The following is a 27,594-nucleotide window of genomic DNA, read 5'->3' as shown; positions in this document are numbered from 1 at the left end:
TTTCCAACATTATACTTGCTTTTAGTCATATCGTAGATCCGATTCATCTCTCCTCCTGCTTCCAAGTCCTGTCTTCCAGATCTCCCTCTTTCTATTCACTTCCTTCTCCTCCCCTCTGGACCAGGATGTATTCTCTCCAGTGCACATCGTTGACTGGTCGTTTTATTGACAATAGAGAAAAAATGGAGCATGTTTACACAAACTTGAGACAGCTGATGCTTAGAATAAACATCACAATGCAATGTTTGGATTGAAACCAAAGAGTGGAGTAAAGAAATCAGCATTTGAATGAACAAGGGTAAATTCTATACATTCCACAAGAACATTATACCAACATTTTCCCCTTTAAATCCAATAAAAGGCTCCTTTTCTTTAAGTACCATAATTATAAAAGTTATGAAAACTATTAATTAAAATTTACATGTGCAATGTCCAGTCCATGTGTGTTTGGCAACTTAGGATAAAGTATCTGATTAGCCTATCTTGACAAGTTTAGAGTTCTATACCTAAATTAACTTTTATCCTTATTGACATTACCTATATGAAATGTTTTTCTTAAATTCTAAACAACTTAAGCTTAATTGTGGAACTATAACTATTTGGTCTTCAACCCCTCCAGAGACTTGAGAAGGAATAAAATTAGTTACTGGAGTAAATAGGAAGTGCATGTTAGCAGCTTCCAAAAAATAAAAAAACTGACAGAGACAGTTTGCTGCCCGAACAGTTGCCCATAACTATCTATAGCATTGGAGCATCATCTTCAGCCTTCTGACTCAGTATATTTGACAGACGTTTGTGTGAAACAGGAACTATTCAGGACTTGCTTATCCTGTCATGGCAGAGTTCAGCAAGTTCAACTTGTCCTGCACTTAAGCTTACCCATTTTCGGCAGAATGCTCTGTCATGAAATGAGGGCATTTTCCCTCCCCGTGTGGCTGGCTTCCACATTTGATGCCATCTCCATGTGGAGGTTCTTTGATGCTCATTATCTTCTTTGAGGTGAGATGGATGTTGCAAAGAGATGACCTGTTTCATTATCAAAGAATCTTTAAATTAATAAAGACATTTTTAAATGACATATTCTGTAGGTCTCTGAAGTTTTTGAAGACTTACTTATCTTTATGTAATCGACCTGTCTACAAAATCTTATCTGTCTGTTAATCTTAAGATGTATACTCCTGTGATAAATTAGACTAATGTCTGACATGACTATGAGTTAATTAACTAAAAATTAACTTGCATTACCTAATACCCTAGTTTGTAATAGCAGTTTAAAATTATATTATTATTATCATTATTATTATTATTATTAACAACCTTGGATTTGAATTAATATGCCAAAATTTACCAATGTATTAAAAATAGAATTATTTTTGCATCGATATACAAAATCCTATACCAGAGTTAAAAAATAAACTATTGTGAGTATAACAAATAAAGCCTTAACTTGAGTAGATTCAATAATCTACCTTTTGTCTTATCCTTTCTATAAGATATCCCTATAGTCCCCTTTTTTCTTTTCCTCCCCTTTTCTCCTTATCTAAGAAAGATAGACAAAAAGAAAAAGGAAAAGGAAAAGAAGTCTAACTTTGTTTTCTCTCTGAATAAGACCATTAATAATTTATAACAATTTCCCAATGACTTCTGAATAATCCCAGGAAACTAGATGTAGTAGAGGTGGATCAGGACCCTGCGCCCAATAAACAGTCATCTTGACCGGAGAGGTCTTCATTAACATCATTATTGTTAGGAGAAAGCTCCTCATCCACTTGTCACACCAGGTGGTCCAGTAGCCATCAAGCTGCATCATTTTCCTGTGAAAAAATACAGACAGATTCTCATCCCCATATGAGTACAGTGTCAGGTCCATGCCATTGATTTTTTTAAAGGATCCCTCCATTTTACTTTAGCAAAAGTTTTCTTGGTTTCTGTATGCCAAAATCTATCTGCTGGAGATTTACCATGCTTATCCAAATTTTAAGAATTCAGAATGAAAAGAACATGATTAACATGATTCTTAGGTGGCAAGGGAAGTAACTCCCCCTTTGTTTTTTGCAAGTAAATCTTAATTGTTTGGTGGGCACGCTCTACCATGCCTTGTCCTTGAAGATTGTAAGGTATTCCAGTTATGTGAGAAACTTGAAATTGTTGACAAAATATTTAAAAGATTTGCTACTATATCCTGTTCCATTGTCAGTTTTAAATTGCTTAGGAACTCCTAGAACATTAAATGCTTGTAGACAATGAGCAATAACATTTTTTTGTAGACTCTGCTTGTTGAGGAGTGGCAAAAATAAATCAGACATGATTTATGCAAACATGTACATATTTTAATTTTCCAAATTCAGGAATATGAGTAATATCCATTTGCCAAATTTGATTTGGAACCAATCCGTTAGAATTGACTCCTAAATGAGGAACAGGCTGCAATTGAGGACAAGTACTGCAAGCCTTGACCATACTATGGGACAGTTCCTTAGTCAACCCATATTTAAGTCTCAAGGTTTGATTATTAAGATGATGCCTATTATGGGCATCTTGGGCTCTTTCTAACTGTGAACAATAAACTGTGGTGGCTTTATCTGCCAATGCATTTTCTTCAGACAGGGGTCCTGGCACATCAAAATGAGCCCTCAAATGACCTATAAAAAACGGAAAGTTTCTTTCTTGTATCAAATTTTTAATTTGTAAAAATAAAATTCCAACAGGAGAAGATGTCTAAATTTGACCTGCAGTCTCTAACCTAGGCAAAGACTGAGCTAGATATGCACTATCTTTAAAAATATTCAAAGACTGCTTAATAAAACTTTGAAACACAGCCAATACTGAGATAACTCTGCTATGTACACAGATGTGCTAGACACTTGAAAAGAATATTGTTTTTCCTTCATAAGTGTAGGCAGCAACACCAGATGATGAACCATCAGTAAATACTGTTAAAGCAACAACAATTGGACTAATTTTTGTTTCAAATGGAAAAACTATAGGTTGCACCTTTTAAAACTGAATTAATTTGTTTCCTGGATAATGATTTTTTAATTTTCCCAAGTAATTGGCACAAGCAGGGGGCTAACATTCTGTGTAAACAAACAGCCATTCCTGATGTTCCTTATAATAAGGCTGATAAATAACATCAGGCTCTTTCCAAAATACTTTTTCTCTTCCAATCTTCCTAAATATATCAATTTAGCCACAGCAGAATAATATGGATAAATAACTTTAGAAGAAGAAGGAAAATATGCCCACATAATAGGTGCCTTTTGCCAAAACAATGCTGTAGGAGTGAATTTGGTACAACAAATTAAATATTCAAGAGGTTTTTCATAATCTAAGTAAGTAACAAATTGATCATCTATGGCTTGTTGAACAGTTTCTAAAGCCCGGCATGAATCAGGAATTAAATAAAGCTCTGGGAGATGTTGGAGAGGTTCTTTCAGAACATCAAATAAAGGTTTAAGCTCTCCAGTAGTAAGTTTTAAATGAAGCCTAAGCCAATTGATATCACCAAACAATTTTTGACAATCATATAATGTATTAAATTGTCTATTCTAATTTGAAATTTTTGATGTGTAATTTGATTTGGATATAATTTAAATCCCAAATAAGAATATGAATCAATTTTTTGCACTTTTTCTGAAGCTATTTGTAAACAATAATTTTGTAAACTTTCTTGCATATGGGCATAACAAAATAATACTTGAGCTCCATCTGTACCAGCAATCAAAATATCATCCATATAATGGATAATATATATATGTGGCCATTTTTCTCTAACCTCCTTAAAACTTGGCGGCAAACTTTTGGCACAAGGTGAGGCTATTGGCCATCCCTTGAGGCAAAACAAGCCAGTGATACCTTTTCATGGGTCTTTACCATCCTGACATGATACATTGTAATAATTGCAGTTTTCTTAATTGGCTCAAATAACATGGCTTGGTTTTATTTGGCAAGTTAATAAATTAATAAAATAAATACCAAGGTTTTTTTATTTCCCCCAAAGGGTTAAGAAACTGTTCCAAGTTTTTTGTTAGATTGCCCAAGTGTTATTATTTTAAAATACCTGATAACTTTCAAAATGTTCTATAGCCTTAAACATTTAAATATTTTCCAAAACCTGTTTTTACAATATTAAAACAAAAACATCCTTTTTAGGAGTGATACAATAAAGCATAATTATAATTTTAAAAGTCAAAACCAGACTTTAAAAATTGCCAGTGCAAATAATTCAATTTTTAAAACCAATACCAATTTAAAATGAGAGTTGTCTTTTCAATCTAAAAGGAAACAAAATTTATGTTAACTAAGAGGTTTTTTAATAATTTTTAACCCATATCATATAGCAAAGATGACAGTTATATCATATGGTTGTCTTTTAAACATATGTGTTTATAAACCTTATAAACATATACACATATATATATTTTGAACAACAGTTTGAATGTAACTTTAAAATATATTTAATTACTTTTGATCTATAACCTAGATATATATTAACCATTTAAGATCAGTCAAAAATAAACATATAATGGCCATATATTTAAACACACAGATAAAACTCTTTTTACAAGATTCAGCTGTAATTTTAAGCATAATAATCAAGGATGTTAAACATTTCTTTAAGTGTTTCTCTACCATTCAATATTCTTCTGTTGAGAATTCTGTTTAGCGCTGTACCCCATTTTTTAATTGGATTACTTGATTTCTTGCTGTTTAACTTCTTGAGTTCTTTTTATATACTTTATGTTAGCCCTCTGTCAGATATAGGGTTGGTGAAGATTCTTTCCCAATCGGTAGACAGTTGTTTTGTTTTAACAACAGTGTCCTTTGCTTTGCAGAAGCTCTTCAGTTTCATGAAGCCCCATTTATTGATTGTAGCTCTTAGAGCCTGTGCTGTTGGTGTTCTGTTCAGGAAGTTGTCTCCTGTGCCAATGAGTTCAAGGCTCTTCCTCCAAAATAAATTGTTTCGAATTTTCAAAAGAAATTTTTAAATTTTTCAATTGAGAGCTAATACTTTCTCTATTGAAAAAAAAAATGCCCAAGGAAAGAAATAACTCACCAACAGAGAAACCCAGGGAGTTAGGGTTGGAGCATAGGTATCTATGTGAGTCTTAAAAATGTAATGTGAAGTTCTATTTGTTTTTGAAATTTGTTTTGAAACTGTTTAGAATAATTAAGAAATGCAAACTAAGTCAACCACACTTGTAGTGTTATTAGTTTTGCTGATTATGGGTGTTTTTTTTTTAAGTTAATCAGTCATTATACAGGTAGAAAGAAGCTAGAGATAGATAAATGGTCTTCACAAACATCAGAGATCTACATAATTGGGATTTTCATTCTTTTATAACAACAAATGAAGACAAATCAAGTTTTCCAGGTTATCTAGCCGCATATATTTCTTAAGCTGCTGTTTCCTCAAAAGTTACATCTAAGACAGCTTCAAAGTGGTGGGTCCAAAAGGTGCAGCCTCACAGACTGCTTCAGCTAGACTTTGGGTAAGACTTGCACTTCTTTAGCCCAGATGATCTTACAGAGCTTGGATAGCAACAGTTATCCAACAAACAGCCAGCTCTCAAATGACTTGGCCAATGTCCCAATTTTCTTAAATTCACCCAAAGATGCCATCATCCCCAAACAGCAGGAAGCAATGTAAAGACTATGACAGCCATATTCCTGAGAGTGGGTGGGTGGTTTTGGTCATTTGGTGGGATACAGACATTTGTTGTCATTTAGGGGGGTTGGTTACAAGTTTTTATTGGTCATGATAAGGAGAAAACAAAGAAAAAGAGGTTAGATTCAGGGATCTCTTTCTCTCTTTTTCTTTTTTTTTTAACATTTAAATAAATTTTTATTTTGAAAAAGTAGCCAAAGGCAGCTCCACTCTTGACCCTCCTGACTCAACCTCCCTCCAAAGTACTAGGATTGCAGGTATGTTGACTCATGTTTGGCTTCCGTAAGCTGAGGTAACCACACACATATGTGCACACGCACATGCACATACATACACACAGTTTGGAGAAAGCAGAAAAACTTTCTCTCAAAAAAAATTCTCTCTTTTTCTTTATCCCCTCTATCCTTCTAGTGTTAGAGGGTAAAGGGGGGATAGAGATTGAAGAGTTTAAGTTAGCCTGGGTATAACTCCATTTTGAAATAAAGAGCATCTTGACTGGGAGCTGAATTCAGGTACCAGGAAATATCACAGAATGTAGACTTAGCAGAAAACAAAATTAACTCTCCTAGCAACAGCCTCCAGGAAATATCACAGAATAAACACTTCATAGAAAATAGAGACAAACTCCCTGGCAATAATCAATGAGACTTGGTTGGGAATCGGCTGGGAAAATTCTCCCCAATATTTCAGATATAGTTTAGAAGAATAGCAATTGTGATTATATGACTTAGGCAATTGTGATTATGCACCTCAGAAGAGGCCACCTCGCTCCTCTATCTTTTATGTCAAGGCATGAACCCCTCTGCTTGCTGTCATGGAAACATGTACGCTCCTGCTTGCTCTCATGGAAAACCCCTGCTTGCAGTCTTTCCCTTTAAAAATCCTGCTCACTCAGGGCTCGAGGTCTCACTTCTCTACTGCGTCAGTGGGACTTGGGTCCTGAGTTTGATTGCTCTTGTAATAAAGCTCTGTTGCTTTTGCATCGAGTCATCTCCTGGTGGTCTCTGAGGATCCTGTGATCCTTCCATTGCAAGATATAAAAACAAAGAAGGGAGGATTGATCATCTTACCTTGGGTACTCTTTCTTGTTTATCTTCTTAGGTGTACAGATTTTAGTGTGATTATCCTATCTTATTGGTCTAGTGCCCACATATAAGTGAGTATAAACCGTGTGTGTCTTTCTGCTCCTGGGATACCTCACTCAGGATGATCTTTTTTAGTTCCATCCATTTGCCTGTAAATATCATGATTTCCTTGTTTTTAATTGCTGAGTAGTATTCCATTGTGTAAAAGTACCACAATTTCTCAATGGCTGGCTCTTTGACACCTCCCCCCGACTCAAGGGAGGATCAGCCTTGCTAGGCCACAGAGGAGGGCATTGCAGCCAGTCCTGAAGATACCTGATAAGCTAGGTTCAGCTGGAAGGGGAGGAGGACCTCCCCTATCAGTGGACTTGGAAAGGGGCATGGAGGAGATGAAGGAGGTAGGGTGGGATTGGGAGGGAATGAAGGAGGGGACTATGACTGGGATACAAAGTAAATAACCTGTGATTAATATAAAAAAAATAAAAATTAATAAAAAAATAAATAAAAACAAAGAAGGATGGATTATTGTATCTCCTTGATAGTACGAGAATGGGTACGTTATTGTATCTACTTTTAGACTAAAAGAGCTACAACAAGTATCACATATTTTCTATTGGTATGGATTTTTATGTACTTGTAGAAACTTAAGGTTGTATTTGCTCCAACATACTGTATATTTGATTCAACTCTTGTTTAAGGTATTGTGCTTATGCAACTCATATAAAAATTTAATGTAAAGTCTAGTCTTATGAAATATACTATTGTAAACTGTTAAGGATAATTTAAAAATGTTAGCTAGTAGTCAGTCACCTATAATGATCATACTTGTAGTCATGTTAGGTACTAGCTTTATTTAGCTAGTTTTTGATGTTAAGAAGAAAGTAAATAGCAAGAAACAAGCAATGTTTTTCTATTTAGATATACTATAGATGAACTATAGAAAAAAGAAGAAAAAAATAAATGCTCAACATCCTTAGTAAACAAAGAAATGCAAATCAAAATGACAATGACTCTGAGATTCCATTTTACCTCCATCAGAATGGCTAAGACACAAAACTCAAATGACAACACATGCTAGTAAAGATGCGTAGAAAGGGGAAACCTCCATACAATAAGGATATTTGCTCGACTGTATTTACAGCAGCTTTATTCATAATAGCCAAAATATGGATACAGAAATTGTGGGTACATTTACACAATGTAATACTACCCATCTACTAAAAGTAAGGAAATCATGAAATTTGCAGCTAAATGGATGGAACTAGAAAGGATCATCTGAGTGAAGTAACCCAGAAGCAGATAGACACACTTAATATACACTCACTTATAAGTGGATGTTAGACATGTAATATAGGATAAACATACTAAAATCTATAGACCTAAAAAATCTAAACAAGAAGGAGGATCCTAGGGAAGATGCTTAATTCTCATTCAGAAGAGCAAACAGGATAGACCCAGGAAGTGGCATAAGACAGGGAACAGAACAGCCTACCACCGATGTCCTCTAAAAGAGCCCCCTCAGCAGAGGATAGAAGCAGTGGCAGAGTCTCACAAACAACCTTTGGGTAGAGTGCAGGGGGTCTTATAGAAGTGGGAGATAGAAAGATCCATAGGGTACAGGAGCTCCACAAAGAGAACAATAAAGCCAAAATATCTATAATACCATAACCCAGGTTCATGGTAGCCTACAGAGACTGATGCATCAACCAAACACCATGCATGGAGAAGACCTAGAACCCCTGCTCAGATAAGCTCCCAAAGGCAGCTCATTCTCCATGTGGGTACCCTAGTAAGGGGAACAGGGGAAATTTCTTACATGAACTCACTTGCCTGCTCTTTAATAACCTCCCCCTGTCAGGGGCCAACCCACAGAGGAAGAGGATCCAGGCAGCCCTCATGAGAACTAATATGCAAGGGTCAGATAGTAGGGGAGGAGGACTTCCCCTATCAGTGGACTAGGGTAAAGTAATAGAGGGGAAGAAGAAGGGAGGGTTGGACCAGGAAGAGATGAGGGAGGGAGCTACAACCATGAATAAATTGTAAAAAAAAAGTGAATAAATTATAAATAATAATAATAATTTTAAAAGAGAATTAGAGGAAACATGAATCAGAAGTGTTGACTGAATTCCAAAAGAGATATACATGGAATAGGAGGCCTGTGAGGCCACCTGAGGCCTCTGCACTTTCTTTTTTATGCTCTATAAAACTCACACACATTATTAATTCCCCAAGACATACTTTTATTTTTAATGAGATAAAAGTTTACTTAGCATTTCAGAGCCTTGGTCCTTGAAAACTCCTTATACTCTTCTCACTAACTCTCCTGGATGTGTTAGTTTTGCAGCAGGCAGCAGATGAACTTCAGGCTGGGAACAGCTCTACCCCTTCACAAATGAAAATTTCTCTATTCAAATGGCTAAAACCTTACCTTTGAAATGAGAAGTCACTAATTTAACCAATGGTATGTTTGTCTTCAAAAAATATTAACAAGGCTGGAGATCCAGCACAGCAATAAAATGTTTGCTTAGCATGGGTGAGTGCCTTAGTTCAATCTCAATGTCACATACACAAAAAAAATTATTAACATGAAACACTTAAATTGTGGTTTCAGAAAGAAGTCATAAAATATGAGGACAATTCATAAGCTAATTATTTTCAATTCAAGCTAAAGTATAAATGTCTTGTGAAACAGACAATATAATTCAGTCTAGAGAATATTCTACTTTAAGGAGACTTGCAGTTGGGAGGAATTGTGTCAGTAATAGCCCATACAAAATTTGACATCTTTTTTGGGGGATTTGGAGAGAAAATAGAAAAACATGAGACTCCTGAGGGCAATAGGATTTTTTCATGGAAACACATTCTTATTTAGTAGCATAATTGGGGCAGGAATCTTTGTGTCCCCTAAAGGGGTATTACAGTACTCCTCACTGAACATTCCTATTTCCTTGAGTATTTGGGTAATTTGTGCCCTACTATCTATTATTCATGCTCTATGTATTGCAGAGATGGGGACCACCTTCCCTGTCAGTGCAGCACCTTATTATTTCATAAAAAGATCTCTTGGAGCTCCTATTGCCTTCCTCAAAATTTGGCTTACAATAATTGCCTATCCCTTTGGATTAGGTACTCAGATTTTACTAATAGCAAATTTTCTAATTCAACCTTTCTATGCTGGGTGCCCAGCTCCAGAGCTAGCAAAGAAATGTCTCGCTTTGGCTATTTTGTGGTCACTTGGAATTCTCAATGCTCGAGGTCTGACTACAGTGGCTTGGTTTAATGCTATCAGCAGTTTTATAAAGATGAGTGTTCTTTGTTTCATTTCTCTAACTGGAGTTGTGCTGTTAGTGATTGGGAAAAAGGAGGCTGTTTCCAGGTTTGAAAATTCTTTAGATGCCGAAGTTCCAGATGCCTCACAGATCGCAGAAGCCATTCTCCAAGGGTCTTATGCATACGTTGGATCAGCACTTCTGCTCAATGTAGCAGGTAAATCCATTCATAGAAATAACTGGAGCCATGCAAAGAGTTTGTCAGAATTTTTGTGGAATGATAACAGTGATTGGTCATACTCTGTATTTAAATTTAATTTTCTCTGTATTACATGGTCATCATTGAGCCTCCATCTTTCAGGTAAACTTCATAGAATTACATGCTCTTTAGATTCTTTTACATTTATCATTTTAAGTTTGCAAAAGTAAATTAATGTCTTCTGTACTCTCAAATTTTGTTGCATTTCAATTGATCATTTTGAGATATTTTTAAAAATATTAGTTACATAAGAAATATGCAGTTATACTTGTTTTCTAAAGAAAAATTGAGACATCATTGATTGAAAAGATTTTATCTTATTATTACTCACAAAATACCTAATTTTTATAATGAAACATGCAAATAGCAGAGAAAACTATTTCTTGTGATTCTTTTTAAGGACTTTCTTGACTGTTTTAGCCTTTGAACGTTTAACTAAATTTTTGGTCCTTAATATCTACACTGATCCATATAACAATAAATAATATTAATAACATTTATTATTTAATCTGTGCTGTTTATTATTAATAATAAATAACAATAAATAATATAAAAACACCCCCTTTTGTCCTACTATATTTTTAAATTTGATTTTGTAAATCTACAGTATGCTCTTAGTGCCATTGAGCTGGAAATGTTTCATGTGCTTCAGAACACATAGTGCATTTCTTCAGCCATTCTTTTAAGCTAGACCTCTGTGCTGCACCATAAAATGTCCCAATATGAGAAGATTGCTAAATAATTTACTTTTTTCTAAGTTAAATGTTTTCTGCTAGTCATTTAAGTGTCAAATTTGAAGTATACTAAAATGGTGGGTTCGCATTGTTTGTACTATATTTTTCTATGTTGCAACATATCCTATTAAGTCAAACTAAGGCATAAATAATTTTCTAGAGCCCGTCTTTTCTTATCTGTTTATCTTGTTCTTCTGATTTGTAGTAAAGTGCACAATAGGTTTCTGGCATTCAATTAATTGTAATTCATTCAACACATTCACCAAGAGCATGTCATTAATCTAGACAGCAGAGTTATGGCAGTGAACAAGCACCTATCATCATGGGCTTTATACTCCTATGAGTTGCTGTGAATTATTTATTCCTCATCTCATTACTGAGTTTGAAAAATCCTTGGAAGAGGGCCTGCGTTCTGCTTGAGTATTAGGTTTTCATATCTGTTCTACTCTTCACGTTCATTGTGGTTTTTAAATCCTGTTCAGGAACAATGGCCATAAAAATTCTTTGGTTCACATTTTAATATACTTTTCAATATTTGAAGATTTCAGTAAGGATTCACTTTTTTATTCTTGAAAGTAGATTTGCATATTTTGTTAATATATGACATACACATAGAGATAGAGAGAGGGAGAAAGACTAAAACTACAGGTACTTTTCCTTTGTTGACAAATGCTGACAATTAAGTGAATTGGCTTTTAAATTCTCTCTATATTTTCCTATCAATGCATACTTCTTGCTATAAAATGGCCCTTTGTTATACATGAGAAAGATATATTCATATGTGCCTTATAAAGTTATGTAATCTGCTAATAAGGAAAAAGTTTCATATACTTGCTTATCAGGTTCTATTAAGATTTGGTGTTGGCATAGAAACAGAATGGTGGATCAATGGAATCGAATAGAAGACACAAAAATAAACCCACACACTTATGAACACCTGATTTTTTACAAAGATGCCAAAGGATTAAAGACCTAAATATAAAACCAGACACACCAAACCTGTTAGAAGAAAAAGTGGGGAAGAGCCTTGAACTCATTGGCACAGGAGACAACTTCCTGAACATAACGCCAACAGCACAGGCCCTAAGAGCGAAAATCAATAAATGAGACCTCATGAAACTGAAAAGGTTCCATAAAGCAAAGGACATTGTCATCAGAACAAAACGACAGCCTACAGATTAGGAAAGGATCTTCACCAACCCTATATCTGACAGAGGGCTAATATCCAGAATATATAAAGAACTCAAGAAGTTAAACAGAAACAAATCAAGTAACCCAATTTAAAAAATGGGGTACACCAGAGAAGAGCATGTCTGGTTGCATGCCGGTTGATGCCCCAGGTCCCGCCTCTGAGAAAAAGGTATCGGACGGGTCTGATGCTCTTTGGGTGGATGACACCTAAATGAACATCTGTACAAAGTCCCAATTTATTTCTAATATCAGAGATCAGACCTCTACTCTTGCCTGATGCGTCTAAAACAAAAAGGGGGAACTGTAGAGAGCTGTGTAAGGCCGCGCCTTAAAGAGGGAGCTGGTTTCTGCCTTCCACCTTCCCAATGGTGAGTGCTCTCTGTCACCAACAACTCCACATTTGGCTAAGGCTGAGGATCTGGCTTGCTTCCATGTATGTGGACCTATCTGCATTGCCCACGTGGCACGCTGGGGTTGGCTACCCAGAGGCTATTTAAGCTGTGGGCTGGCTTTCCCCAGGGTCCGAGGATTGTTCAAGGTTCCTGAATAAACTGCATTGAAAAAAAAATGGGGTACACAGCTAAACAGAGAATTTTCAATAGAGGAACATCGAATGACTGAGAAACACTTAAAGAAATGCTCAATGCCCTTAGTCATCAGTGAAATACAGATCAAGATTTCACCTTACAACAGAATGGCTAAGATCAAAAACTCAAGTGACAATACATGCTGGAGAGGATGTGGAGAAAGAGGAACCCTCCTCATTGCTGGTAGAAATGTAAATTTATACAACCACTTTGGAAATCAGTCTGGTGCTTTCTCAGACAATTAGGAATAGGGTTACCTCAGATCCAGCTATATCACTCCTAGGCATAAATACAAAAGATGTCTAACTATGCAACAAGGACATTTGCCCAACCATGTTTGTAGCAGCTTTATTTGTAACAGCCAGAAGCTGGAAACAACCAAAATGTCCCTCAACTGAGGAATGGATACAGAAATTGTGGTACATTTACACAATGGAATACTACTCAGCAATTAAAAACCAAGAAATTATGAAATTTGCATGCAAATGGTGGGATCTAGAAAAGATCATCCTGAGTGAGGTATCCCAAAAGCAAAAAGACACAGATGGTATGTACTCAATTATAAGTGGATATTAGGCTTGTAATATAGGATAATCATATTAAAATTTGTACATCTAAGGAAGCTAAGCAAGAAGGAAGACCCTGTCCTGTGTAAGATTCTCAATCTTAATTCAGAAAGGCAAATGAGAGGGACATCATAAGAGGGAGAAAACAGGGAACAGGACAGTAGCCTATCACAGAGGGCCTCTGGAAGACTCCAAACAGCAGAGTGTCAAAACATATGCTGAAATGGACAGCCAAACTTTGGGCAAAGTGCAGGGAATCTTATGAAAGAAGTGGGAGATAGAAAGACCTGGAGAGAACAGAAGCTCCACAAAGGGAACAATAGTACCAAAATATCTGGGCACAGGGGTCTTTTCTGAGACTGATACTCCAACGAAGGTCCAGGTATGGAGATAACTTAGAACCCCTGCACAGAAATAGCCCAAGGCAACTCAGTATCCAAGAGGGTTCCCCAATAATAGGACCAGGGACCATCTCTGACATTAACTCATGGGCTAGCTCTTGGATCACCTCCCCTTGAGGTAGAAGCCGCCTTGCCAGTCCACAGAGGAAAACAAAGAAGCCCGTCCTGATGAGACCTGATAGAGTATGGGCAGATAGAAGGGGAGGAAGACCTCCCCTATCATTGGACAGGGGGAGAGGCGTAGGAGAAGAAGAAGGAGGGAGGGTATGGTTGGGAAGGGAGGGGAGGGGGCTACAGCTGGGATACAAAGTGAATAAACTGTAATTAATAAAAAACTTTTTTAAAAGATTTGGAGTTGGAGAGATGACTCAGCTATTGAGATACTGTCAACTGACAGAATTTAGAATCATTGAGGTGGCATGCTTCTGAATACATCTGTGAAGAACTGTGAGCATTAGGTTAATCAAATGGGAAGATTCTTTTAACTATGGACAGCATCACCCAATAGGATGAATAAATAAAACGAGGAAAGAAAGCTAAGCTAAAGCATTCATCCTGCTAAGAAAATTGGGAAACTATAAACTTTACCTTTGACTAAGAATAGTACATTCTGTGTTCTTCTGCTGTAATCTTACCTCCCATATCAGGTGAAGCCTTCTTCTGAGAAACAGTTATAAAATAGCTGTTCTCACCATATCTATTCAACATCTGTAACCATGCTTTCTAGTAGTCCTTAGTGCTATCGGTGAACATCCAAACCCATAACCCACCAAAAACAGAAAGGGTGAAAAATTATGTTGTGCTTTCTATAAATTTAAGAAACTGGATTATGGCTGAGCTCCTCAGAAGATTAGCTTGCTGGGTCTGCCAGATTGGCCTGGAGATCTAATAAAGCAGAGCCTCCCCTGACTCTGGGTGCTGCTTGACAATCTTCCACAAAAACTCTCTCTGCTTTCTGACTGTGGGTGCAATGTGATAATCGGCCTCCTCCCTCCATGATGAACCAACTGTATTTTCCAATGGTGAGCCAAAATAAACACCTCTTTCATAAATTTGCTGTCATATATTTATCATAGCAACAAAAAAATGACTAATAAAACCAACAACTGTGTGGAAGCTGACTGGGATCTGTACAAGAACTTGAATTCTGTTGATCTGGAAATTTTCATTATAACTTTCCAATCCAACCAGCTTCATCAATTACACCAGAATACCCTCACATTTTGTCATCACTGCTGGTTATAAGTCAATTGTATTTTATTATAATCCTTTATTATAATTTATTCAATTTGTATCCCTGCTGTGTCCCCCTCCTTTATCTCCTCCCAATCCCACCTTTCCTTCCTCTTCTCTCCCTGTGCCCCTCCCCTAGTCCACTGATAGGAGAAGTCTTCCTCGTCTTCTATCTGATCCTAGCCTATCAGGTCTACTCAGGACAAGCTGCACTGTATTCCTCTGTGGCCTCGCAAGGCTGCACTCCGCAGGGGAGGGGATCAGAGAGCCTGTCATTGAGTTTATGCCAGAGAAAGCCCCTGTTCCCCTTATTAGGGAAACCACTTGGAGACTGAGTCTGTGGGTGACATCTGAGCCAAGGTTTTAGGTCCTCTCCATGCATCGTTTTAAACTAATATTCACTTCTCTTGATGGCACATTTCAAGAAACAGGCAAACAGGTTTGAATCACAATGTCTCACTGGATGGCACTAGCTGTCATGCTAGTAGTGCACTCTCATTGCTTATAATATAATTCATGGATGTTCATAGGTTCCGAATCTGATGGAATATGCATTGGTCCTCTGACAATTTTAAGTTGATCATATAGCAGTAAAATTAATGTCCTACATTTTGTTTCTTATATTGGAGGGACAGCATGCATATGCAAGGACCAGCTTACTTTGTTTAGACTTGGGCCTGACTTTAGACAGGCTGTGTATTGGTTTCTGCAACATTGCTGTATCCATTTCAATGACAGGAGTCTCTTGTGAAGGAAATATTATTACCACAGTTTTATTCTCTGTTCAATAGCAGGTTGAAATGATTCTGTTTCCATGACAGGACGAGGGGAAACTCGCAATTATACATACTTTTATTTTTAGTATTGGATTATAGAAAATGCCAGGTTTTATGGATGATGCATGTAAGAAAATGGCAGAATCAAAGCAAGCAAATGAAAAGACAATGATCTCGGATTTTTTTTTTTTTTACAAAGAAACATTCGAGTTTTACAATAATTTTTACTTTTACTAAAAATTTTGTTTTGCAGGAGAAGTAAAAGATCCTGCGAAAACAATTCCAAAATCTTTTATTTCTGGCATATCTACTGTGACTGTGTTATACATGTTGACTAATGTATCCTACCTGACAGTTTTGTCACCTCAGGAAATCATCTCTTCAGGTATGTGTAAATATAATCACACAGACCACACAAATATATACTCACATGCTCCCACAGGCATACAAACATACACTAGCACTTGTGAATACAAACACAATGTACATACACACACACACACACACACATAATCCTACATGCACATGTACATACACACACAATGCTGCGTAGGCACAGGCACACACATGTAAAAGAATGCATAAACACAAATGTATTAAATGTATATATATATATATATATACACACACAAAGGAAACAATGTAGTCCTCCTACTCAAAATAAACTTTTCATTCTTTGCACAAAGACACATCAGACTCTAAAAATTGTGCCATTTTCAGAAAAAGTTCAGTCCCCTTTCCTTGTCCAACCATGCTCCTGGATGGATTCAGCCTCAATTACAAGCCTGCCTGCCGTTCATAGGAATGATTCCAATACCGTGCTCAATGAGTGCAAATGTTTGTGAATTACAAATCTCTCTTGTACTGGAGAGTTTTATAAGTAGTCTAAAAAATTTGAAATGGAAGGAAGTGATTGTATTCTGTTCTTGATTATTAATATTTATTAATGATTTCTCTTTTAGTTAAACAGTGGTTATTCCTTATCCAGCTGTATACCCAAATCACCACACAGAGACTACGATTTACTTAATTAACCTAGAGCACAACGCTGGGCAGTGATTACTCCATCCTGAATCTCCAAGCCTGCATAGATTCCTCCCATTCAGACTTTCTAACATCATACTGGCTTTTAATAATATCTTAGGTCCGGTTAATCTCTCCTCGAGGTTCCAAGTCCTCTCCTATGGATCTCTACTCTTTGACTCCTCCCCACTCCCTTCTTTTTCCTCCCTACTGGACCAGGATGTCCCACACTCTTCTCTCCATTGCTCAGCAATGGCTTATTGCTTTATTGACAATAGAGAAAACAAATGGTGGCATATTTACACAAACTTGAGACAGGTGATGCTTAGACTAAACATCACAATCCAATGTCCAGATTGAAACCAGATAGTGGGGTAGAGAAATCAGCATTTGAATGAACAAGGGTAAATTGTATACATTCCACAAGAACGTTATACCAACAGTATTGAGATCTTGATAGTAATGATACTTCTGGATAATAAGCCCTTTGAGTTTTAGACCAGAAATGTCCAATAGAATCAAAGTTTAACACTTGATTTTTGCATTAAACAGAAGAAAATGCTAGGCATTTAGCCATTTTTATTGGAAATAGAAGAAAAGTTGTCAAACTATTAGTCCATCAAAGTGTCATGCAAAAATATTAGCCTTACATAAATTAACTTTTTTACTTTATTTTTACTTCAATTTATAAAAAAATATTACAAGGACCTGATTTTTGTCAAATTTAAAGCGTATTGAAAAAAAATTTTTTTGTTTCTTATGCCATGTATTCTACTTAAGAACATATCTTCTCTGCTGAAAAATATCTCCATCTTTAGTTTAAGTCATAAGAATTTCAACTACTTCATTTACTTATTGCTTCTTCACAGACCTTCAGGTATTTCCCAGCATTTGACAACCACACATTCATTTCACACACTTCAAGTTGGCTGTTTCAGATAGACTCAGCTGAACATCCTCTTCTCTGTAGACTACTGCAGTTCAGAAGGCCACTAAGGTCGAGTTTCTCATGGACCTTAACGGCTACCTCTGAGTTTAGTTCTTGCCCTTTGCAGAAGCAAATTCCAAACCAGTGTTATATGTGTGATTACTGTGTGCATGTAAACCTTTGTGTCAAAGGGGAAAAAAAAGAAGAAATCTAGATGCATAATGTGACAGAACCACAGCAAAGAGGAACAGAAGGGAGAGAAAATAATACCCATGAAGAATGATTAAATGGAAAATATTCAGGGATTCCTTTCACTCAAAAATAAAATAAAATCTGTGAGATGAATGACGTTTTGAATGCCTGCCACACAAGGTCATAGGATGAGTGAAGTTGGTTTTTGTATAAATGTCACACATGTTTTGCTGTGGACTGTGTGAGCCCTAGTACAATTATGATTCTAAGACAATTTTATGCATTGTCACTGTTCCAGGATTAGTATGGCTTCATTCTCTGATAAGGTAGCTGAAAATGTCTAGATTGCTTGAACCTAGTATGGCCAGTGTGACAAACAAGAAGAACAAGAACTATGATGCACCCCATAAGGAGTAGGCTCACAGCTGGCAAACAACCACATTAGAGTTGTGTTTGCTAAAAACACATAAGAACAGAGCAGAGTCATTAAGTGAACAAAGAGGTTCTGGCTCAGGGAGGTAGCCTGTATGTCTTATTTTTTTATATAAAAAGGACTAGATAATTGTTACAATTGTTGTGAAATTGAATTTGGCATTTTGACTTTGTCTTTAATTTTCATAGATTCTGCTGCTGCCACATGGATGGACAGAGTATTTCCTTCCACACAATGGATCATTTCTTTGGCAACTTCATTTTCAGTGTTGAGTAACACTGTCTGTGCAATATTTTCAGCAGCAAGGATTTTCTACTCTGCAAGCCAAGGAGGAGAGCTGCCTTTCATTTTCTCTATGCTTAACAACTACCACTGCCCAGTTGTAGGTGTCACAAAAATCGTCATTTTATCTTCTGTTGCAGTAATGCTTTTAAAGTTAATCAATTTAATAAAATATTTGATGCTATCATCCTTAGTTTTAAGTGAAGTATCTATCATAGCTTTACTTAAACTGAGGTACCAGGAGCCACATCTACACAGACCTTACAAGGTAAGTGAAAATATTAGCTTTAAATTTCTCCTTATGTTACATGAATATTATTGTTTCAGCTGTGTATGTATCTTTAATCAAATTTTATCTTCAAAGCATCTGGTACAGGCCTGCAATTTGTGGATGTGGATCATTCTGCTTCTTTTTTTTTATTATGTATAAGCTCAACACTAATTCTTCACAGAAAAATAAATGTCATTTTCTTCATCTTTCCTAGATTATGCAAATATTAGTCCATAATATAAAAATATTGGACATCCTAAAAAGTATTTTCTTAGTTAGCAACATAACAAAAACTATGTGCCTTTATCTTCTTTATACTTAACATAGTACCTAATTTTTGTAAGATGATAATAAAAGCACCAATTTGATGATTTTAAATATTTTTGAATTTTATTAACAAGATAGAATCATTACTATAAACTCCTAGAATATTTTTGCATGCCGTTTTTTTAAATTTATGATAGTTATTGAATACATCAGCTTGGCAAGTACTTTACCACTGAACCATATGCACAGGACCCAAGAAAAAGTCTCCCAAATACTCTATCCATTAGCGAGATGCAGTCCCAAGGCTAAGCAGAGCCTAATTAACTGAACAAAGATCCGATGTCAATTTACATTTACTACAAAGAAGAGTGCACAGTGTGAGGTAAATCATGCAAACAATGAATGTCACTGGATTAAGCTTTTACTTTAAAAGACTCTGCTGACAACAGAATATCCAAAAAGCAAGAAGTAGGAGTGCGCTGATGCAGCCCAATGAGCTGACATGTCTTCTTCAATAACCCTCCACACACAGCACAATTGTAGGACTCACACTAAGCACACTAACTAAAGGCAATAAGAACCACATTTTTGTTTTCTAATATGATGAATATGTGATTTTGCAAGGAACACATTGTGAAGAGTTTATCTAAATTTGGCATAGAAATAGTTGAGCCTTTAAGTACTTTTGGTGGCTACTTTCAGAATCCATAGAAAGCTTGGAGCTTGGTAGCATGCTTTTTTTTTTTTTTTTTGAACCAAACTTATTCTTATTGGTATCTTTATTTTCTACATTTTTCATCTTTCATCAATCATATCCTAATACAATGTGTATCATGCTATAATATAAATCCTATGAGATCCTGTGGCCACTATTACTTAATAAAGTTATAATCATAGTCATATTTCAGATATGAAGTAGCCTATTTTAGATTCTTCCTTATTTGAAGATGAAGTAAACTGATAACCTTATGTTTGTTGTCAATTACTATAAAATGCATTTGTGTTTCCTCATTAAAATTTAAATTTCCAGACTAATCCATGGGGATACAGATTCATTTCTTTTCCATTGAACTATGTAAATATTAATTATTTTGGGATTCATGTACAGACTGATACACTGGAAATACTTTAAGAAATACTACTTAATCTTTCATATTCTTTTTAAAATAGATTCCTAAACCAGTGTCCATGTTGAAATGTTGACTGGTGATATCTTTTATTTTATTTAGTCATGCATTTATTTAAAAAATATATACTGAGTGCCTCCATTGCTTCAGGTATTCATATGGATATTTCAGAAAAATGAGAACCAATCTTACATCACAATCATAATAGTTTCATGATAGATTGAGAATAAAAATATAAAAATATTGTGGAGCACACTGTCCTGACATATAACATGATTCTCATAATGACTTTAGAGATCAACATTATGCATGACTGATTCACTAAATGGCCCAAAGTATAAACCTGGAGAGTAATAGCTAACTTCTTTATCTCTCCTAAGCATGCAGGAAAGTAAGTTTCATATTTGTGTTCTTCTATGAATAACTCTGGAAGAGATAAATGACTAAGACAGTGGTTAGTGTATTTTAAGCCTGATATCTGTGAGTCCTGTATTTCTTCTATTTTTATTATTTAATAATAATTCTTCATAGTACATTAGTGCACACTACTTTAAATATGTATTGTGAGTAAATACTCAGCTAGAACAGCTAATCTCCAATTCCCCAAATCAGAAGTCTCAAGAGCTAATACCAAAATAACCAAGATAAAATTTGTCTTTAAAGATAATATCTTCTAAAAGTCCTGTACAACAATGTCTGCAAAGAACACAAAGTTTAGTGGATGAATGTCACAGTTTGATGGGACAAGAAAAATTCCTAAAACCTGTAATTAGAGTCAGTTCTGTTTACAATATTGAGCCTGCAAGCAAACTTCTTTTTATGCTGTAAAGCTAAGGCTGTGCCTCTAAATATGTTTTAGGAGATGTTTTTCAGTCAGCTCCTTATAGTTTTACCACATTCATAAGTGTTCTTGGTCAATCATGGAAATTTTTTGAGAATAAATTCATCACTAATGTTAATTTTCTTTTTACTTTTAGGTGTGGTTGCCATTTCTGTTTGGGTCAATGTCTTTTAATTTGTTTATATTTGTTGCAACAATGATGAATACTCCCACAGTAGAACTTATCTACCAGGCCATCTTTCTTTTAAGTGGATTTCTGTATTACTGGCTTCATAGTCACCTTAATCAATATTCTGGGTTTTCTGATAACCTCACTTGTTATTTGCAATTGATATTTAATGTTTCTCCACCTGAAGATAATGATGAAATTTTTATGCAGTAGGGAGAAAGTACTCTAAAAAGAGAATTCTGAAAATACTAAAGCAGTATGAAAATATTGTGAGTTAATACATTTTATGTAAACTTTTATTGCATAAAGATCCATGTCCTACCTCCCAAAAATGGTGTGACACAAAGTTACCCTCTGAGCTATGTAAATTTTTTGTGAATATCAAAAATTCTAAACACAAAATTAAAGGAGATGAAAATGTTAATTTGTTGGCATGTTATTGTGTAGTGTGTAAAAATTATCTCTGTATTATTCAAAGGCTGATTTCTCTGCCCTCATATCTGGTTTCAATCTGGACATGGCATTTTAATGCTTATTTGAAGATTCTCCTGTCTCAAGTTTGTATAAACATTGCTCCTTGTTTATGCTCTGATTTATCAAGAAAATGGATCAGCCAATAACTGAGCAGTAGAGAGATAGTGCTGGGCTTCTCTTCTCGGCAAGAAGAGGAGTTAAGGGGATTTAGCCATGAAGAGAGGTCCAGGATAGAGAATATGGAAACAGATGGAAAAGAAAAAGCCATAAAATAAGAGTAACTCAGGATTTATGCTGGGAGCCAGCTAGAATAGTTTAAAGAATAAATGTAGACTAGTATTTCTCAGTTATACTATGTAGAGAAATGATGAATAGAACTAAAGTCTCTGTCTCAATTATTTGGCGCTATCTTGTCTAGATAAAAACTGTCATATTTAAATTTGACCCATTATTAATATCAATGAGTTTAACATCAATTGAGTTTCACAATTTACTTCATAAATTATAATAATTATTATTAAACATATATCTAAATTATAAAAGTATGAAATTTCTGTACATTTTCTGCTTCAATGAGTTCCCAACAGCCTGTAACTGGAAGAAAATATTCAGCTCTATCTTAATATATATGCATGTCTAGAGGCAACATGAAAAATCACTAGTTCATGATATTTTGAACTGATATAATACAATATTTTTTATAATTCTGGTATTTCTGCTATCTTTGAGGATCTTTCAACTTCTTTATCACCACTTCCTTCCAAGTAAGAAAATTATAGCACACAGACATATTTAAAGTCACACTGTTTAAAGAAGTTATGGCTTAGTCATTTAATTACTACTCAACTGTGTATGAAATATAAATCAAAAGCAAGACTCACTTGTTGCACATGGGGCCCTCTTTGTCCTACTCAGTTGCTTCATCTAGCTTGATATGAGTTTTTGTGCATAGTCTTACTGTAACTTGTTAGGCAATGTTTGGTTGATATCTCTAAGAGGCCTGTTCTTTTTTGTAAAGGGAAATGGAGGAGGAGTAGATGTGGGGGAAAGGGGAAGGAAGTGGGGATAGTGGAAGGAGAGGAGAGAAGGGAAACTTCAATCAGATTGAAATGTATGAGAGAAGAGTTTTAAAAAATAAAAATAAGAAAAAGCACAGATAAACGATTTGATAAAACACAAAACAATAACAAATCAAATCCAAACCCAGTCTATATCAAGGAATAATAAAAATAAGAACAAAACTCAATAAAATAGAAATAAACAATTAAAACAATCAACAAATCAACCGTATTCTTTTTATTATTTTATTATTTATTTTTAATATACATATTTTTATTATTATTAGTTACATTTTATTAACTCTGTATCCCAGCTGTATCCCGTTCTCTCATTCTCTCCCAAACCCTCCCTCCATTATCTCCTCCCTGCCCCTTTCCAAGTCCACTGATTAAGGGGGACCTCCTCTCCTTTCATCTGATCCTGTTTTATTAGGTATATTCAGGACTGGCTGCAAAGTCCTCCTCTGTGGCCTAGCAGGACTACTCCTCCCTTGGGGGGTGGGGAGGTCAAAGAGCCTGCCATTGAGTTCCTGTCAGAAATAGTTCTTGTTCCCCTTACTAGGGAAAAACCAATTGGTTAGTGAGCAACCACAGGCTTCATCTGAGCAGGGGTTCTAGGTTATATCCATACATGGTCCTTGGTGGAGTATCAGTCTCAGAAAAGACCCCTGTGCCCAGATATATTTGTAAGACCTTATTCTTTAAGAAGAAAAACAAGATTGATAGGTCTTTGGTCCAACTAACCAAAAGAAGGAAAGAGAAGACCCAAATTAACAAAATCATAACTGAACAGGGAATTATAACAACATCAAAAAATTCAGAATATTAAAATGAATACTTTAGCAACTTGAACAGCATTAAGCTGGAAATTAAAAAAAAATAGATGAATCTAGATTGGTCCAGACTACCAAAATTAAACCAAGACTAAGTAGACAACCTAAATATTTCCATAAAAAATGAGGAGATTGAAATAGTAATTTTAAAAAAGCTTCCCAGGTAAATTTAAAAAAATTCAAAAAGGGTCACAGCCAATTAAATTCAGAGCAGAATTTTTCCAGAAATTCAAAGGTTTATATACAACATTTGTAAAGTACACACACACACACACACACACACACACACAGAAACTGAAGAATTATTCCCAAACTCCTTCTATGAAGACATTCTCAGTCTAATACCAAAACCAGACAAAAGCACAACAAAAAAAGACAAAGAAAATGCAGTCCAATATTCTTGATGAACACAGGCTCAAAAATAAAAAAAAAAAAAATACAGCAAAATAACTAGCCAACAGAATAAAGACATATATCCAAAAGATTATGTATCATGACCAAGTTGGCTTTATCCCTGAAATTAAGGAATAGTTCAATATGTGCAAGTTAATAAATGTAGCAAGTCACATAAGTGACCAAAAAAAAAATTAAACCCAGATATCATTTAAATAGATGCAGAAAAAGCCTTTGACCAAATTCAACATGCTTTCATGATAAAAGTGCTAGAGAATGTAGGGCTAGAGGGAGCATACCTCACCATAGCAAAAACTATATACAAAAACCCACATACACCATCATCCTCAATGGATAAAAATTAATGGGAATGAGGCAGGAATGTCCACTATTCCTGCTCCTTTTTCAATATTATGTGCAAAGTACAAGCTGGAGCAATAAGACATGGGAAGGTAATTAAAGAGACACAAATAGGGAAAGGCTAAGTCAAACTATATTTACATTCAGAGGACATACTACTACACATGAAGGATTCCAAAAAATTTACCAGGAAACTTCTAGAAATGTGAAAGACATTCATCAACATTGCATGATACAAAATAAACTTGAACAAATCAGTAGCATTCTATACACCAAGAATAAACACACAGAAAAGGAAATCACAGACACACTCGTGTTCACAATAACTCAAAGGAAAGAATATATCTATGAATAAGCCAAATGAAAGAAATGATGGACCTATATAACAAAAACTTTAAACCTGAGAAGAAATAGGTATTAAAGACACTGGAAAAGAGAAAGATTCTTCACACTTATGGGTTGGTAGAAATAATATTGTAAAAAATGACTGTTTTACCAAAAACTGTTTATGTATTCAGTGAAACCCCAAGCAAAATCTCCTTATCTTAATATTCAAATTTAATCACAAATAGTCCTGATAGCCAAGGCAGTCCCAAACAAAAAGAACAATGCAAGAAGGGTTACCATTACAAAACTTATAATATATTATAGAGATGTATAAATAAAAATGATATAATACTGACACAAAACAGTTATTTAGGCAAATATAACAAAATCAAAAACCCATCCACAAGTACATATAACATAAGCCATATGATAGTTTGCAAAGACACCAAAAATATAAGATGAAGGGGGAAACTACCTTCAACATATGGTGGTGGGAACACGGGATTTCCACATGAAGAATGAACTCATACCCATATCTGGTCATTAATCTCCCTCAACATCAATGGACTCAATTCTCCAATAAAAAGACACAGACTAACAGAATGGGATGCATAAACAAGACCCAACAATCTGCTGCATACAAGAAACACACCTAAATCACAAAGATAGACATTACCTGAAGATAAAGGGCTGGAAGACAGTTTTCCAAGCAAATAGACCCAAGAAGCAAGCAGGAGTAGCCATTCTAATATCTAATAAAATAGATTTTCAACAAAAATTAATCAAAAGAGATGAGGAAGGATACTTCATACTCAAGGGAAAATTCCCCCATCACTCTGTCCCTCCAGAAACACGTCCACGCACACTTACACACACAGACTCACCCACGCTCGCGCACACACACGCTTGCATTTGCCCAGTTTGCGCCTGCATACTTTCCTCCCACAGGTACAGCTAGTCCTCAGCACACGCTGAGAGTGCTCAGCTTCCTGAAGAACTCTCCAGACACGAGAGAGAGACAGCACCAGTCTGATCTGCAGAATACAAAAACAAACAGGGAAGGTTTCAGATAAGCCAATGGCCAGGGGTAGGCGAAAGAACACTTCCAACATAAATCAGGACATCATGACTTCACCAGCAAACCCCAAAATCGATGGACACTCCAATTCAGCAGAAGCACAGGAAAATGATTTTAAAGCCATGCTTGCCCAATTATTTGAGGCTCATAAGGAAGAAATGAACAAGTCTTTCAAAGAGATGGCTAGTCAATTGGAGGCAAAGAAAGAAGAAATAGACAATATCCTTAAAGAAACACAGGCAAACATAGCTAAACAAATAGATACACAAGTAGAGGAAAAATTAGTGGCATATAAGAAAGAAATGAAAAAAGAAATAGAGGCCATTGTAGAGAGACAGGAATCCAAATTCAAACACATGAAAGAAATGGTTCAAGGCATGAAAACAGAATTAGAATCAATAAAGAAAACACAAAATGAGAAAACCCTTGAGCTGGAGAACTTGGAGAAAAGATCAGGAACCACAAAAGTAAGCATCACCAACAGAATACAAGAGATGGAAGAGAGAATCTCTGGAGCTGAAGACACACTTGCAGAAATGGATACTTCTCTCAAAGAAAAAGTAAAATCAGAAAAGTTCCAATCACAAAATATCCAAGAAATAAAAGATGCTATAAAAAGACAAAATCTAAGAATAATAGGAATTCATGAAAAAGAAGACTCCAGACTCCAAGGTCCAGCAAATACTTTCAAGAAAATCATAGAAGAAAAATTTCCCAACTTAAAGAAAGAGATGTCCATAAATATACAAGAAGCCTAGACTCCAAATAGACTAGACCAGAAAAGAAACACATCACGTCACATCATAGTCAAAACACTAAATCTACAGAACAAAGAAAAGATATTAAAAGCAGCAAGGGAAAAAGGCCAAGTAACATATGAAGGTAGACCTATCAGAATCACACCGGACTTCTCATCAGAAACTATGAAAGCCAGAAGGGCCTGGGCAAGTATCATGGAGACTCTAAGAGATCACAAATGTCAACCCACACTACTATACCCTGCAAAGCTTTCAATCAACATAGATGGAGAAAACAAAATTTTCCATGACAAAACTAAATTTACACAATATCTACACAGCAAACCATCCCTACAGAAGATACTAGAAGGAAAACTCCAATCCAATAAAAACAAATTCACCCAAGAAAACAGGGCATACAGATAAGATCCCAACAAAAAATGAAAAGAAAACAAGCAATGAATCAGGGTTAGATCACCGACTCCATTACAAAAGGAACTAACATGCATTAGTCACTATTATCTATCAATATCAATGGACTCAACTCACCAATAAAAAGACACAGGCTAACAGAATGGTTAAGGAAACAGGATCCAACATTCTGTTGCATCCAAGAAACACACCTATGCAACAAAGATAAACACTACCTCAGAGTAAAGGGCTGGAAAACTGTTTTTCAAGCAAATGGTTCCAGAAAACAAGCTGGAGTAGCCATCCTAATATCTAATAAAATAGACTTTCAACCCAAGTTAATCAAAAAAGATAAGGAGGGCCATTGTATTCTCATCAAAGGAAAAATCCACCAAGAGGACATCACAATCTTGAATATCTATGCCCCAAATACAAGAGCACCGACATTCGTAAATGAAACATTATTAAAGCTTAAATCATACATTGATCCTAATACCTTAATAGTGGGAGACTTCAACACTCCACTCCCACCAAGGGACAGATCAACTAGACAGACACCAAATAGGGAAATAAAAGCACTCACAGAATCCCTAAACCAAATGGACCTAATAGACATCTACA

General features: G+C 35.6%; 1 protein-coding gene and 1 long non-coding RNA gene across 2 annotated transcripts; one reads left to right on the top strand and one right to left on the bottom strand.

Annotated features, from left to right (window-relative positions):
- Nucleotides 1–20: 20 nt before the first annotated feature.
- LOC132654737 (uncharacterized) lies at nt 21–9,146 on the bottom strand. The gene is made up of 3 exons (XR_009592441.1): nt 9,020–9,146; nt 880–1,814; nt 21–153 (listed from the first exon to the last, which is right to left on the bottom strand). It is a non-coding gene; the product is annotated as an uncharacterized LOC132654737 (long non-coding RNA).
- Nucleotides 9,147–9,405: 259 nt separating this feature from the next.
- Nucleotides 9,406–21,726, top strand: LOC110563233 (solute carrier family 7 member 13-like). Its single transcript, XM_060385764.1, has 4 exons — nt 9,406–10,239; nt 16,023–16,154; nt 18,534–18,895; nt 21,270–21,726. The coding sequence occupies exons 1-4, from the start codon at nt 9,573–9,575 to the stop codon at nt 21,513–21,515; spliced, it is 1,407 nt and encodes a 468-aa protein (XP_060241747.1). The 5' UTR covers nt 9,406–9,572; the 3' UTR covers nt 21,516–21,726.
- The last annotated feature ends 5,868 nt before the right edge of the window (nt 21,727–27,594 follow it).

The sequence above is a fragment of the Meriones unguiculatus genome, chromosome 6, assembly GCF_030254825.1.
Source record: "Meriones unguiculatus strain TT.TT164.6M chromosome 6, Bangor_MerUng_6.1, whole genome shotgun sequence".
Lineage (NCBI taxonomy): Eukaryota > Metazoa > Chordata > Mammalia > Rodentia > Muridae > Meriones > Meriones unguiculatus.
The sequence above is the reverse complement of the archived record's forward strand: the minus strand, read 5'-3'. Positions and strand labels throughout refer to the sequence as shown.

Coding starts and splice junctions, on each gene's coding strand:
- LOC110563233 (XM_060385764.1), top strand. CDS start 9,573: ATGAGACTCCTGAGGGCAATAGGATTTTTTCATGGAAACACATTCTTA. Junction 16,155..18,533: donor TCAGGAAATCATCTCTTCAG/GTATGTGTAAAT, acceptor TAATTTTCATAG/ATTCTGCTGCTGCCACATGG. Junction 18,896..21,269: donor ATCTACACAGACCTTACAAG/GTAAGTGAAAAT, acceptor TTTTACTTTTAG/GTGTGGTTGCCATTTCTGTT.